Here is a 14,828-nt window from a genome sequence, read left to right as displayed (position 1 = left end):
CCATCCATTGAAAATCATTTTCCCCCCATTTGCTGCGACTGCTCCAGAGCAGATAATTTATTTATTGATTAATTGCTGGTTAATTGAATGAGTGAATGGCGCTAATGCTGCGCCTCCTCGGCCCGTCCCCCACCCACCTGCTACTGCCGGTGGGCGCTTATATTTTTCCCGCCCGCCGGCGACCGCCACGTGTCGGTGGCGGCCCCATGCTTGAGGCGGAAGGAAGGGCGGAGCGGAGATATTATTGCGGGTCGGGGGGAGGTGCGGGGCGCATGGGCCCAAGGCCCGGATCCGAGGGCGGCGGGGCGCGCCACGGTGGCGCCGCGTCCCCGGGGCCGTCGGATGCGGGATCGCGGGGCGAGCGGATCTGGGCCGTCCGATGCGGGCGTGGGCAGCGACAAAAAGAGGATGAGGCGAGGCGGGCGCCTAGAAAGGGAACCCGACGGGAGGGAAGCGGCCAGACGACGCCCAGACCAAGAGAGAAAGAGAGAGAGAGAGAGAAGGGGCCAGCGGCACGCAGCCGGAAAGAGAGGGAGGCGAGGTGGAGAAGAGAAGGGAGCCTTGCAGCGCGGAGGAGAAGAGAGGGGAGAGCCAAGTAGGAGCAGAGGGTTGTAGAGGGGGGAGAGGAGGAGCGAGCGAGAGCCGGGGAGCTCTCTCCTCCGCCGACTCCTCGGTGGAGGTGCTAGATTCGCGAGGATTCCCGAGGCGCTGCTCCCCGGATCTGCCGCGCGGCGGCGGCGCTCGTCGGAATCCGGCGAGGCGGTGGTGATTTGCCGGGGATCGGCGCCGCATGTCTCAGATCTGAGATGGACAGGATCCGGGACAGCAGGAGAGGGGGCGTGTCCGTCGCGGGCGGCCCGCCGCCGCGGAGGCGCCTCAGGAGCAACGGCGGCGGCAGCGGGGGCGGCGGCGGGGGTCCCAGGGACTCGCCGCGCTCCGAGCGCCGCCGGGGCGAGCGGCTCATGCTCAACGGCGGCGGCGCCGGCGGTGGCCGGGACGACGCCGACGACACCTCCGACGAGAGCCTCGGCGACGACGACGACGACGCCGAGGAGGAGCTCGCGCCGCGGTACCAGCCCTCGGTGCGGCGCTCGCCGAGCACCGCGCCTCCGCCGCCCTCGCCGCCGCAGCCCGGCGGCGCGCACCACCACAGCAGTAGCAGCAGCGGCGGTGGTGGCGGTGGGGGTTACCACAACCACCACCACCACGGCCAGCAGCAGCAGATGCAGAGGAAGGGCGGTGGCTCCAATCCGAAGAGCCCCATAGTCGGCAAGGCCGTCGACGAAATGATCGGCGTGCCTGTCCCAAGGAAGGCTCGCTCTGGTACGCACGCAGCGCACCGTAAAGCGTGGATTTTTCGGCCTCCCCGGCGGTTCCATCCGCATGGCTAACGCTAATCTTGCTGCTGCTTTTGTGTCCCTGGCAGCTTCTACGAAACGCTCTTCACACGAGTGGCCTGTCCCCGGCGGTGGAACCAGCGGAGGCAGCGCCGGCGCCGGAGACGGCTCGCAGATCCAACGGCCGTCGTCACGGCCGATCTCCCCGGCGTCGGCCTCAACCACCGCCCCTCCTCGGAAGAAGCTGGTGCGTTCCTGAGCCCAGCGGCCTCCATCTCCTTGCATATTTCCTCAGCTCTCCCGCTTGATTACTGATTTTTCTTCTCTTCCGCTGTGCCTATCAGAAACCACTTGGTGGCGGAGGGAGCAGCGGTGGTTCAGGGCCAGCGCCGAAGCAGCGGCCATCGCCGTCCCCAGCGCCTTCAACAACTCCGCCACAGCCGCCGCCACCGAAGATTTCGAAGTCTCCATCTTTCATCCAGGAGGAGATCGAGGTCGCCGAGGTCCTGTTCGGGCTCACCAGGCAGTTCCCGTGCCCTCCCAAGCAGGAGAGCAACCACAAGCTGGAGCTCAGAGATGCGCCGGAGGCCAAATCCGGGAACTCCTCGCCGGCTCCCTCGTCTTCTGGCGTCCGACCGTCAGATTCCACCTCCCTTTCCACTATAGGTGCGTAGCTCTTTCCGTTGGTGGTTTTGCCTTCGTTCTCCCTTCCCTTTTCGCCAAATTTCCCCTTCCTTTTTTTTGCGAATTTTGTCTATGGGGTCTCATCGACTCTCCCGCCGGCTGTTGCAGCACCAAAGAGGAAGAGACCTCGGCTGGTGAAGTACGACGAAGACAACCGTCCGGCGAGCCCAGCAAAGCCGGAGTTGGCAGAGTCGTCCTCAAGGCCGGAAGCAGCTTCTGCGGCAAGATCAGAAGGAAAGACATCTACGTCCGCGGCGGCAGAAAGTGGCAGCAGTGCCGCCCCTGCCGCTGCCCAACTCGAGACTTCACGAGACCCAGAGAAGATAGAAGACCGTGGTAGAAGCAGAGATCCGGAGCTCCGGCCCAGCGAATCAGATCGGCGGGATCACAGGCCAGAGAGCCGGACAGAACCGCCGGCAGCTCCTTCAGGCAAGCCGGACGGTGAAGCAACGCCGGTGGGCTCCGAGGCCAGGAACGGCGAAGCTACAGCCACGACAAAGATGTGGGCCTCTTGGATTTTTATATTATTGGTGTTGCGATAACCATTATTGTTTTTGGATTGTGCCGATCTGATTAGTATATTCACAATTTGTGTGAACGATTTTTTTTTCCAGTGAGCTGGCAGCGGATGGCGCTCGGCAAGAAAAGTTTTGCATTGATCTCATGGTGGGTATATGCTTCCTTGTCCATGTTTGTGTGGTTGAATTGGTCTTGCGGAATTTGTTGGGCAAGAGTGAAAGCGACAATTTTTGCCGCAATTGCTTCTTGGTGTTCTGTTATCTTTTGGCTCCTTTTTCTGACTTTTTTCTTTCGCCTCATCTGTTTATCTTTTGTTCCAGGCTCCCCCTCCTGGGAAGCTATCTCCTGATAGAGATGGCTCCTCCGATCCTGATGCAGATAAGAAGGGATTGGATTGTGAGATCGATATGGTGAGCACTTAAGTTTCACCAATTCTTTTGATTGGCATCATCAGCCGGGGCGTTGGATATTGATTCTCGTTGGAGTTTTAACATACTTTTCCTTTGGTTCCATTCAGTTGGGGAGAGGAAATTCTGAAAAGAAAGGTGGTGAGAGGATTCGAAGGGGGCTGGATATTGATTTGGAGGACCAGAAGGTGCAAAGAATTCCGGCTGATGAGTTCGCACCTAAGAAACTCACGCTGCAGTTGGATTTGGAGAAGCCCAGCCTTGGTGATGAAAAATCACCATCGGAGCGACGGCAGCCGCAGCCACCACAGTTGCAGCAACAGAAGCCCTCAAAGTCTGAAGTAAAGCACGAGAAATCTGGTAAGTGTTTGCTGTTCAATTTTTGCATTTGGTCCTTGGTTTTGGAAAGATGTTTGTTTCCTTTTCTTGATCTGGGTTTTTCTTTTTGGTTGCAGCAATGCCTGCTGTTACACCACCTATGCCAATACCTGTTGGAGGCTGGCTGGGGAGTTTCCCACCGTTTGGGTGAGTTTTTTTAGCTGCTGGATGCGTAATTTACACAGAGGGCTGCCCAGTGGATTGGTTTCTGAAGCTTGCTGTGTTGTGTCTTGGCAGTTACCTTGGTCCAGTCCCGGGATTATCAGCAGCTGGTCTTCATCCCATGGATGTCAAGCCAGGGTCTTCTAGCGGGTTACAGGTATGTATTCTCTTGTCAGTCGCCTGTGGACCTGTGGTTATCTGCATTTGTTTTTTCTCCCTCGAAGTCTTACAGGCTTCTGTATTGCAGCATGCTGCGTTGCTTCCACCGCCAACACGCTCAAAGCGATGTGCTACACATTGCTACATTGCACAATTTATCCAGCACCAACAGCGAGTTGCAAAGATGAACTCTTTCTGGCCACCGGCTGCTGCGGCGGCTGCGGCCGCTGCCGCCAATAGATCAGGGCCATTCTTTGGTGCAAGACCATTCAACATGGGTGTTGTGCCACCTACAGATGCAGCCTCCCTGCTTGTGAACCCAATGCAGGGGAGCTACCCTGTTAGGGCCCAGGCTCCAATGCAAGAAGCAAAGGCTCCTTCAATGGCTACCTCACCATTCCAGGGGAGTCTCTCAAAGGATAAAGCGCCGGGCAATGCTGCTGGTGCTGAATCAAGTCAAAGGAAACAACCCCCTGCTCATGAAACACAGCAGTCCACCCCCATGCCAAACATGCTGGTACGTGAATGTGGGAAATCTTAATCTGTTTGTTTGGTATTTAATTACAAAAAATTTTGGTTGGATTTTTATTCTTACAAGATGTCTCCTCCATTTTTCAGCAAGGCCCGGCATTCATCTTTCCCTTCAATCAGCAACATGCTGCAGCGGTGGCAGCTGCAAATGCTGCCAATCGAGCTGGGGATGGAAAATCGTCTGGAGCCAGCAATATGATGCCACCATCTGCCAGTGCCCATGCTTCAGCAGCAAACCCTGGTGCTGCGGCCATGAACTTGAGCTTTGCCAACTTGCAACCGGATGCCCAGTTCTTGGCGATCTTACAGAATGGTGCCTACCCGTTCCAGGTTGCTGCCCATGCTGGAGGGCCTCCATCATATCGAGGCATGGGACCGCCAGGCCCAGCTGTTCCATTCTTCAACGGGCATGTGTACTCTTCTCACATGCTGCACCCATCACAGCAGCAAGGTGCACAGCAACAAAATCATCAAAAGAGCCCAATGCCAAGCTTGTCCAGTTCATCACAGAAGCATCAGCCACAACAATCCCAAGGGCTATTGGGATATGCACCAAATGCTAATGCAGCTGCCGCGGCCAGTAATTCCCAGAATTATTCTGGTGGCAACCAGCGCCCTGTCCTACTGTCTGGCCTCACACACCGACAGGATGGCGACAAGACTGGGCAAGATGGCCCATCGAGTGATGACAAGTCTCACCCTCAGAAGGGTGGGTATGAACACAATTTTGCTGTTCCGGTTCATCTTCCAAATTTTGCAATGATGCCAGCTGCTCAAACTGCTGGCAGTCAGAGTGAGAAGAAGTTAAGTGAACACCATCACCAGCAGCAGCAACATCCACAAGTCAGCCGTGGCCAGGGTGTGAGGATCGATCTTGCGTCATCTCAACCTTTCGTGATGCCCTTTGGCTCCATTGGTCCTCCTGGATCTGCCCCAACTGGTCTCGACTTCTCTGCATTGGCACAGAACCATGCAGTTTTCCAAAGCCATCAAGAAGCAGCACGGCATGGTTATCCTCAGCTAAATTTCGCTGCAGCTCAATCTGTCCAAGCCACACAGAACAAGCCCCAACAACATCAGATCACTGGAGAGACGAAATCAGTTGCTGGGGATTCATCCTCCACACCGAGCGCTGGAGACAGCGAGAGAAAGAAATCAGCATCTACCAAGTACCCGGGTGATTCACAGCAGCATTCACTGTCCTTCACCAGGACAGAAAGCAAGTCTTACGTGCCTCCTTTCCTTAGTGGCAGCACAAATGAGAACTCGTCCCGCACCTTGAGTCTTATCGGAGCAGAATCTCCAAATGCTTTTGGTATGGGAAGTAAATCCACAAGTTCTTCCACCCCTACGTCTACACCAGCGGCAGCTTCGTCCACCATTTCTCAGCAGCAGCAGCAGCACCAGCATTTCCTTCAAATGCACCAGAAGCATCAGCAGCTGATTCAGCAGCAACACCATCTGAATCGGCCCAGGTCTGCTGCACCAAGTACACCAAATAATGCAGGTGGTTACCCGGACCGTCTGAACATGGCGAACTTTCAGAATATGATGTACCCAGCAAGTGCTACCCAAGGGGGAGTTCAGTCTCCTCAGTTGAAGGCGTCCTCAGGGAGAGGGACACCTTCATCTGCTGCAACGACTCCCCCTGCTGCTCCACCCTCTAATTTGATTGTGATGAAGAACAGTGGGCTCCACCAGCAACAATCAAAAGTTCCTATGCAAGCTCTCTCCACGCCTGGTCATCAATCCCAGAGTTCTTTAAGCATGAGTTCATCAAAGATGGGGCCTTCTTTAACTAACCTTTCTACCGGAGGAGGGGATCTATCTCGATCTTCAAATGCTCCTGTGGCTTCAGGTTCACCGTCCAATTCGGTGTCCAAAAGTACTGGTGGCAGCCCACCTGCCACAGGAAGTGCAAAGGGTGTTCAGCAGCCTGTACAATTGCCATCGCCACAACAGTCAGCCAAGAACCCTGCATCGTCGTCCAGCTCCAAGTCAACTCCAACAAATCACTTCAGTATGGCAATGCCATCGATCCTTGGCCAGCAGCCCAATGTGTCACCCGGTTCCAATACGGGGAGCAAGCAGCAGTCACACATGCCCCCCTCGTCAATGAAACAACAGCCGTTCCCGCAAGGCCATTTCTTCATATCCAACGCATACACACCACAAGCTCCAGGAGCAGGTGGCCCTGCTGCCCTTGGCCTCTACCAGAAGCGCCCGGGTGACAAGGCGCAGCAGCAGGCGCCCCATCAACAGAATGCCATGTCAGGTTCGTTCATGATGATCTCCCTCTGCTCTGATTCCATCAATTTCCCCTTGTCGTGTGACCCCCTCTGACCCAAGGAACGCTCTTGCAGCTGCCGCTGGCAATAATATGAAGGCGCTTCATCCTCCTGGAGGCTTTATGCATCTTGCGTCGGCTGCCCAGTCTGCTGGTGGTGTACCACACTCCCACATGTCGGCAGCGCAGTTGACTTTTGGAGCGATGCCGATCCCTGTAAAACCCTCAAGTGATCAGAAGCCTGCTGCTGGTACTTGACTTACTAGATCTGAACTACAAAAGAAGCTCATACAGTTCAGTTCTTTTATCTTACTGAGCAAAGTTCCTTTGTTCATCAGGAAAGTAGACGATCCGGACGCCCATGCTTCGGTGTGGTAACCTGAACCGGCGAGCTAACTATTCAGGGGAAGGGCGAACGGCGGCTACACCTCCCAGATGCAGGAAGAGGAGAAGCAATCGCGACAGCAGCGGTGGCTCGAAGAACCCGCTTGGCTGCTGTGGTGATCACAAAGGAGGCGCGCCTGTTCCGTCCTCGCAGAAGCCTTGCTAACTTAAGAAGTATTTGGATTCCGGAATGGTTGATGGGAGTGATACTTTTGTGTAGTTGGTTGGTTATCCTCCCATGGCGGAAAAGACCGGAGGAGGTGCATAGAAATCTCTCTTTTTTATCCCCTTTTTATGCATGGATGGATGGATGCCCAAAGCCGGTCTGTCTCTCTTGTGGCATTGCTCTTCTTTTTTTTCTAAGCTTAACTGGTGAAGGAAAGATTCAATTAGAATGCAGGATCAGGTAACTTTGTGATGCAGTTGTTGGTGGTCCCATCATATATGATCTGCTTGGATTGTTTTAGCTGTTAGGGGAGGAGGAAGATATCTACCCCAAGTAGACTAGGAGCCAGCCATGGCTTAGGGGTGGTGGTGGCATGGCTTGACCTGTTTCCGGGTTTGTTGTTGTAAGTAGCTTTGGGGAAAGGAAATGAATGAATGAAAGTGACTGATTATGGATGCAGTACCTCCAGCTCTGGTCTATGCGAATGAGATGACAAATTATTGATGGCTGATGACTGTCAGTGCACATCCGAAAGCGCAGTGCATGTGGGGTGCCCGGCACCAGCGTCTTTGCTAACGATTTTTCTGTGGACGGCGAGGCGCCGTGCTCCAATATCATATGGAGATAGAAAGATATGTACTGGAGACCTGGAGTTGTAGGCGAACACACGTGCCTGCGCCCGTCACCGCTCGACGTGCGGTGCCGCGTCCAAAAGTATCCGGGGGCCAGGAGCACCACCACGCACGCCCGGGGTCTCTCTCTCGTCATCCGTCATCGACATCTCCGTCTCCATCCGGCGAGCACAGGCAGGCAGGCTCGTTTGGCGTTGACGCTTTCCCTGTCCCAAGTGGAGGTGTGCTGCGTTGGGGCCGCGCACCATGCATGGTGTGATCCCGGCTGAATTCGGCTCTCCCTTGCCCAGATCCAGTGCCCTCTCGCCAGCTCTGGTGGTGGCGACATGTGTGCCTGCTGGAAGCTGGATGGATGGATCGTTGTCCAGCGCAGGCCGGCCGGTAGAAGCTTTCACTCCTTGGCGACTGGCGTGGCGAGCCTGGACTCGGTGGGCGGGTAGGTCATGGCAGGATCTTGTAGGCGGCCGGGCATTGGCGCGGCGGTCCCTGTCGATCTGGGAGATAATTGCCGTGGATTGGGAAGGAGATGGCAGCGTTCTCTGCATCTTTTTAGCAGGTGCGTCTAAGAAGCTATCGGGAGACTAATTTTTATCCGAGCCACATTAAATATTTGAATATTAATTAGAACTAAATATGAGTGAACTATAAAACTAATTGCATAAATGGAGAATAATTCATGAGACGAATCTATTAAACCTTATTAATCTATCATTAGCATGTATTTATTGTAGAGTAATATTATCAAATTATAGACTAATTAGGTTTGGTTTAATAGATTCGTCTTACAAATTAGTATCTATTTATTTAATTAATTTTATAATTAGTTTATATTTAATACTCGTAGCTGGCGCGCAGTTCATCCAAGCGGCCCCTGGATGCTGCGGTGGCTGACTGGCCGTCGCCGTCACCGTGGATGGCGTGGCAAAGGCGAGGAGGTTCCCTGCAAGTAACAGATTCTGCCTGCTGATTATCATCGCCGGGTAGGCACGAGGTGCGACTTGGAGGGAACAAAAAGTCCTTTTCGTCCCGTGAAAACTGAGCGCTTGCCTGGTTGCGGTCAAAGCTTCATTTTTTTCAGTTAAACTTCTGGTTTTCGTCGGGCGTTTGATTGGGATAGAATAGGCTTGTGAGTTGTTACGCTTCTTCCTGGTCAGTGGATCCTTATTACATCTTTCCATGTGAAGTTCGTCACGATGACTGCTTTTGTTGACCTCAAGCCGCTCCTGCGCTGGGGGGCAGCTCCCGTTGGACCGTCGAGAGCTCATGTTTCCAGCCGGCGACCCGGACTTCATGCTACAGTGAGACAGGTCTTAGAGGTAACCAAACCTCACCATATATGGGCATGTGGCTAGTGTTTTGTTAGCTATCAATTCGACACACGTACGGTGTGCCGACCTTCCTTGACGGGCCCTCCTGCTATAGAATTGTTCCGTTACAAACGTTTGCTACAACTCGAACTCTCTGCACGACATAAAAAAATACGCTTGTGGCACTTTAACAAACTATGGCCTTCAGCCTTTGCGCGCTTTACCTTTTTTTATATCAGTAAAAACATGTTTAAAAAAAAGATGGTGCTATCGTTAGTTGATCTGTCGTAGAGACGTGGGATAAGAGTCCTTTGGTCACCTGATCCACGCCCACCCGGGCACCCCCATCTGTTGTTCCACGGGAGTCCGGTGGCGTCGGCCCGGAGCTTCGCGCTCTCTGGACTCTGGTTCAGTTCGGTCGCGAGAAGATGCGCGAGGAGAGGAGGGCCCCGAAACCACCAACTCAGAACAGCATTTCTTTCCAGCAACTCCTCCATCGATCCATGGCTTGATTGAGACGGGGCCCGGGTCCAGGCGAGCCCGGCCCCAATTCTCGCCGGAAACAGAAACCGGTGACCACCGCCCCCGGCGATGCACTCATGAACCGGCCGAGCGGGGCGGGACCCCCGCTGCATCCACGGACCACGGGCACCGGTCGACCGGACAGGCACCGCCTCCCACGCATCGGATCCCGCGACGGCGGGCCCGTCGTGCACTGGCAGGATTGGCGCGGCGGCCGGTGGAGACCACCAGCCTCTGAGAGGCCCCGAGTCAGTCAGTCAGGCCGTCAGGCTCTCTCACTGTTGCCTCTTCGACCTGCAGCTCGGTCCCGGCGGCACCGGCAGGCGGAGGGGCCGCGGAGTGGAGCCGAAGCCGAGCGTGCTCAAGCCTCCCCTCCCCAACTCAGCTGGCCGCTGCTCCGGGCACTGTACGTCTCTTTACCAGTAGGGGTAACCGGGCAAGCTTGCAGGGCTGCAGCTGCCTCTGCAATCATCATCCAGACGCGCAGAATATTCACAGGCCACGGCTGCCTGTCTGGCTGTCTCTGCCCCGGCTGTACGGGCCCGTGATGGAGTTCAATGCCCCTGTGACTTGCCTGCCCGCCGGCGCCTGCTGCCTCCCCAGAGTAGTTAAAAAAACGAGGCAGGAAAAATCAGTAGAGCGAGGAAAGAGAAAAGACAGAGGAATTCATGAATCTTGCCATGGTTCCCCTAGGGTCCTACCACAAGCTGCCTGCTGTAGCGTAACTTCCCCTGAGCCGAACTTGGTCTGAAGGTGTTGTGTTCTTCGGACAGTGTGTCACTGGGAGGAGATGGAGAAAACAGAAACGAAGCAAGAAAAACCATGGCAGGAAGAACACACTACTTGACCCCAGATATATAGATCGCACGATTCGCATGAACATTTTGGAAAAAGGAGACCAAAAAAAGCCAAGGAACAGTAGTGCGGTCGGCACAAACTCCCATCGCCCGGCGAATCCACGGAGTCCACATCCACCGGACGGAGGACGTACTGGAGGAGCAGCCAGCAATGGAGGTCGCCACTCGCCACCGGCCGCCGCAATGGAGGACGGGCGACGATCCATGGCGGTGATGAGGAGAGGAGCTGGAACGCAGAGAGGCTTTGGTTGATGATGGCTGCGTTCTCTTCCACGCGAGCGCGCGAGAGCAAAGCGAAGCACACTGCAACTGCAATGATGTCATGCCCACTATTTCGCCAGTGTGTGTGTATCCTCTGGATGATGCTACGCCTTCAAGTCCCGGGGCAGCGTTGTCCTTTTCTCTCTTTCCCAGTCAGGGAGGGCCCGCACTCATCATTCAGCGCATACAAAAAAAAACTAATCGGTAATTGGTGACGGCACGTCGACGTCTGGCTACCAGTGCCTTTTGATGTGGGCATCTGGCTCCCATCATATCCTGTGGCCGCTTTGGTCGTCAAAAACATATCTTTATGACATCAAATGTCGACAAAAGTGCAATTCATCAGTGATATAAAGGAAAAATAAAAGCGCGATAATGTGAAAACACCGTGTAAAAGCTTAGCTTTGATATATTTTTTTCAAGTCTACACTGGGAAATTCAATCCACATTTGGCACAGGATCCCCGGAGGGTTGGCGGAGCGCGCACCTCTGAGGCATGGGACCAGGCATCGCCAGGCTCGTAGCGCCAGGCAGCCAGCCAGACACGTCGGCTTTTCTTTTGATCCGTTCACGGCGGCGAGAGGACGGGTGGGCCCGGCAGGCCTGTCGCGATAAGGTTTGGTGGTGGGCTGGTGGGCCGCGTCCGCGTCAACAAAGTGGCTAGCTGAGCTCAAGTTCGAAGGTAGAGTAGGACCGGAACGGTTCCCAACGGCTAAATTTAGCTCTATCGTATGAAAAAAAATATTATTATTTAGTATCATTAAATAAAGTTTAATTATAAAATTAATGGTAGAATCTCTAAGAATAATTCGGCACACAAATCTAATAATGTATATTAGTTTATAATTAGCGGTTGATTATGGTAGAATAAGGTAGCAAATTATAAATTAATTAGGAAATTAGCGGTTGATTACTATAGAATAACGGTAGCAAATTATAAATTAATTAGGATTATTAAATTCGTCTCGCGAATTAGCACAGTGGAAAATATTTCGTAAACAGATTTTAGTATTATTAAATGAAATTTAATTATGAAATTATTTGTAGAATCTCTAGAATAATTCGCAAGACAAATCTAATGATATATATTAATCTATAATTAGCGATTGATTACTGTATAATAACGGTAGCAAATTATAAAATAATTAGGATCATTAAATTCATCTTGCGGATTAGCACACGTTTGTGGAAAAAATTTTATAAACAGATTTTATTTTAATAAAATTTCCTATGATGTGATGAGATTAAATTTTAATCCTTCAGAACCAAACGGAGCCCTGTGCAAGACTTTATGGCGGATGAGAAGATTCACAAGCCTATGCTGCTTGGGCCGCATTTTGCTTTGCTGGTAAGAAAATACAGTAAGTTTGTTGAGTATTCCAGCTCGACCTCTCTGTGAAAGTGAGCAGGAACGAACTCCTCGTTCCCCGATGACGGCACGACGCTGGGTTCGGCCGCTCCTACGAGGAGAAACCAAACCTCCCTTGCTCTTCTCCTGGTCCTCCTAGCATTGGTGAGGTGAGGTCCAAGATGGACCCGTGTGCCGTCTCTGACTTGTGCGCCCATCTCCCGCGTTGTTCTCCCTGCCTGATCCTCGCGGTCGCAACCGGAAACCACGTTGCCGTTGCAGCCGGCTCCCCAGGATTGGGTCCATCGGATCGCGTCTCCTGGCATGTTTTGCGGGGAAATCTACCGTGCCATTTCCTGTTCGAGGTTGAAAAGTATGCGGCGGTACAGTAGGCGGACGCGGCTCGTGCTGGAGCACTAGAACTGGAACCCTGGCCTGGCAGGTCTTTTCACTGGCGTGCAGCCGGTCAGGTACGTCATCCCAGTTTGGTTGGGCCCATGAGCAGAGGTGTCGCGGGGCAGGGGTAGCTCGGATCTTCTGCACGCCGCCGCCGCTGGTCCTCTCCTCTCAACTACCTCTCCAGCTCGGCTCGGTAGACGGTGGTCATAACGCGCCGGAGCAACGCCGTCAATGGTCAGGTGGCTGTGCCTCAACTGACCAGCCGCGGAAACGGGCATCAATCGGCATCCTTTCCCGGGCCGCATCATTGGGGAAACATCATCGAGCGCCGGTTTAGCAGCGCTTTCCGGTGAAATCGCGACCCAGTGCCCACAAAAATCTGTCCGCGCCGGGTCCCTATCGTTATGACTGATGCACGAGCACAATCGCAGTCGATTCAGATAGATGCCAGTGCCTCTTTGCATCTTCTTTGCTAATTACCTTAGGTGCGCATGCATAGGGGGATTCTGTGTGTAACGTTGACGTGCACGTGGTAATCATCATCGACCTGGCGATACGGGTGTGCCGCGGCTGCTCACTCGCCGCGTGTGAAACCAGTAGTCGTTTTCTTTCCTGGGATAATTAGCCAGCGGTGGTGCCTTGACACCTGACAGTGGGGAGGCAGGTAATAATAATAACCCACCTGCCTTTTGATGTGGCTCCTGTCGACCGAGCGAGCTGGCCGTCCAATTGCCGCTGAAACCGGAAGCCTCTCCTCTTTGCTTCCTCGCATGCTCCCGTGTTCTGGCCGGTGGATGATCGCTGATCGGGGCCGATCACGACGTTGCGTGAGCAGGAGCAAGGTTGTTTGTTGGCACTCAGCCGCACAAGTTTTGTGTGTAGCCGGACTACTCCCTCCGTACTAAGAAAATACAATTTTAAATTTTTCTAGATAAATTAGTGGTAGCGTGAAAATCTCTCATATCCTTATTTATTTGCCACATACAACTAGTTTGGTATACAAATTAAATCTGACCATTTAATTAAGCAGGTAGTTAAGATCCAATAACTATTTAATTAAGCAGGTAGTTAAGATCCAGTACTTTTTCTTAAAAAAATTCAAATGCACAATTGCATAGGACGCAGGGATGACCGAAGCCGAAAACAACAACGGAAGCACGCCTGTCGTGCAACCAGCAAAGACACCGTCAGCGTGTGGGGGCTCGCTCCGGGCAGGTCGCCCATGGCGCCTGAAGCACCTGAGCACGCCCAGCGCGTGCGTCCAGATGGGCCGGCCCCACACGCAGCGATAGATTATTTTATTTTCTCACATGCGCATCGGATCCCACATCGGGGGTCTGGTCGGTCTGACCAATGGGCCCTGGCCGGCAGATAAGGTGCAGCAGCTACAGTTCTCGCGCCAGCGACACTGGGGCCCGCCGGCCCGTCCGCCCCGGTGCCCCGCGGGCCTAAATATGGAAGTGGATCGGATTCGTTCGGATATATCGACTATCCATCGCTGCACGGCCGCACCCGGAACTAGTAAACCCTGCTCCTGTTACTGTTGCTTTTGCCCGTAGAGGTAAATTTGCAGAGATGCAGTGGTACTAAGCTCATGCTGCTGGCTGGGCGTTGCGTGCGCAGAATATTCGCAGCGGCGCGTGGCAGGCACGTGCCCGTGCCTGTGCTGTACGGGCCCGCGACGGGATTGAATGCGCTCGCCTGACCTACCTCACTGGCTGCCAGCCGGCCCAAAATGCAGTAAAAACGAATGAACGGTCATGGTTCAGGTCCACGGAGGAAATGAAGATGTGGTAATCATGGAGGTGTGAGGTGTATGGTGCATGTGGTTCACCTGAAATAAGTAAAGCGTGGTCAGCTGCGATGCTGAAGGGGCACTAGCTGTCAGCCATGGCGACGGCCAGCTCCATGTCCTCGATCCAGACCGTGGCAGCAGATTAGCGAGGAGACACAGAACAATGTGGCGCGCCAAGGCGGAGCACAATGAACCCCCAAACAGCTCAACCGAGACGGACTTCCTGAATCGGACAACGAATATAATCGACGGCGAGGGCCACGCCGACGCCGGCGACGGCGCGACTGACGGCAGATCAGACGAGGGAGTAGGCTGCAAGACCAAGTAAAGGAAGTTGGCGCGAAGGCTTTTCAGTTCTTCTTCCTCCTCCATGCAAGATGCCACTGTGCAAGCGAGGTTGTTCTCTCTGGCAAGCACGCGATGATTGAGGCATGGGCAGCGCCCGCTAGCTAGTCTGAGCACTATATATGCACACCCCCTCTAAGCTCTAGGCAATCGTCGAGGTCCGTCTGGTTCTGCTTCTCACTCTCTTTCCCGATCAGGGGAGGGACCCACTCGCGTCGCGGCGCGCAATCATTCGTGCTTAGCCCGAACTTTCTTCCACCTGGGTAAATGGTGCTGCCACGTCAGCGTCAGGCCAATCTCGTGCTGTCGGTTTGGTTGGCATCCAAATTGGCGGCCTGCCCACACTAG

The 14,828-nt window shown here is 53.9% G+C and overlaps 1 protein-coding gene across 1 annotated transcript; it reads left to right on the top strand.

The window, feature by feature from the left end:
* The first annotated feature begins 430 nt into the window (after positions 1 to 430).
* On the top strand, positions 431 to 7,476 carry LOC112881445 (protein TIME FOR COFFEE-like). Its single transcript, XM_025946128.1, has 13 exons — positions 431 to 1,323; positions 1,427 to 1,584; positions 1,682 to 2,003; positions 2,130 to 2,523; positions 2,636 to 2,687; positions 2,861 to 2,950; positions 3,058 to 3,307; positions 3,403 to 3,472; positions 3,563 to 3,644; positions 3,735 to 4,163; positions 4,265 to 6,452; positions 6,541 to 6,714; positions 6,803 to 7,476. The coding sequence occupies exons 1-13, from the start codon at positions 807 to 809 to the stop codon at positions 6,808 to 6,810; spliced, it is 4,734 nt and encodes a 1,577-aa protein (XP_025801913.1). The 5' UTR covers positions 431 to 806; the 3' UTR covers positions 6,811 to 7,476.
* Positions 7,477 to 14,828: the final 7,352 nt, after the last annotated feature.

Source organism: Panicum hallii, chromosome 2 (genome assembly GCF_002211085.1).
Source record: "Panicum hallii strain FIL2 chromosome 2, PHallii_v3.1, whole genome shotgun sequence".
NCBI classification, from domain to species: domain Eukaryota; kingdom Viridiplantae; phylum Streptophyta; class Magnoliopsida; order Poales; family Poaceae; genus Panicum; species Panicum hallii.
The sequence above is the reverse complement of the archived record's forward strand: the minus strand, read 5'-3'. Positions and strand labels throughout refer to the sequence as shown.

Excerpts from the sequence above, each read along its gene's own strand:
- LOC112881445 (XM_025946128.1), top strand. The coding sequence starts at position 807 with ATGGACAGGATCCGGGACAGCAGGAGAGGGGGCGTGTCCGTCGCGGGC. Across the intron at positions 2,951-3,057 it reads TGGATTGTGAGATCGATATG|TTGGGGAGAGGAAATTCTGA; the intron begins GTGAGCACTTAA and ends GGTTCCATTCAG. Across the intron at positions 3,473-3,562 it reads GGGAGTTTCCCACCGTTTGG|TTACCTTGGTCCAGTCCCGG; the intron begins GTGAGTTTTTTT and ends GTGTCTTGGCAG.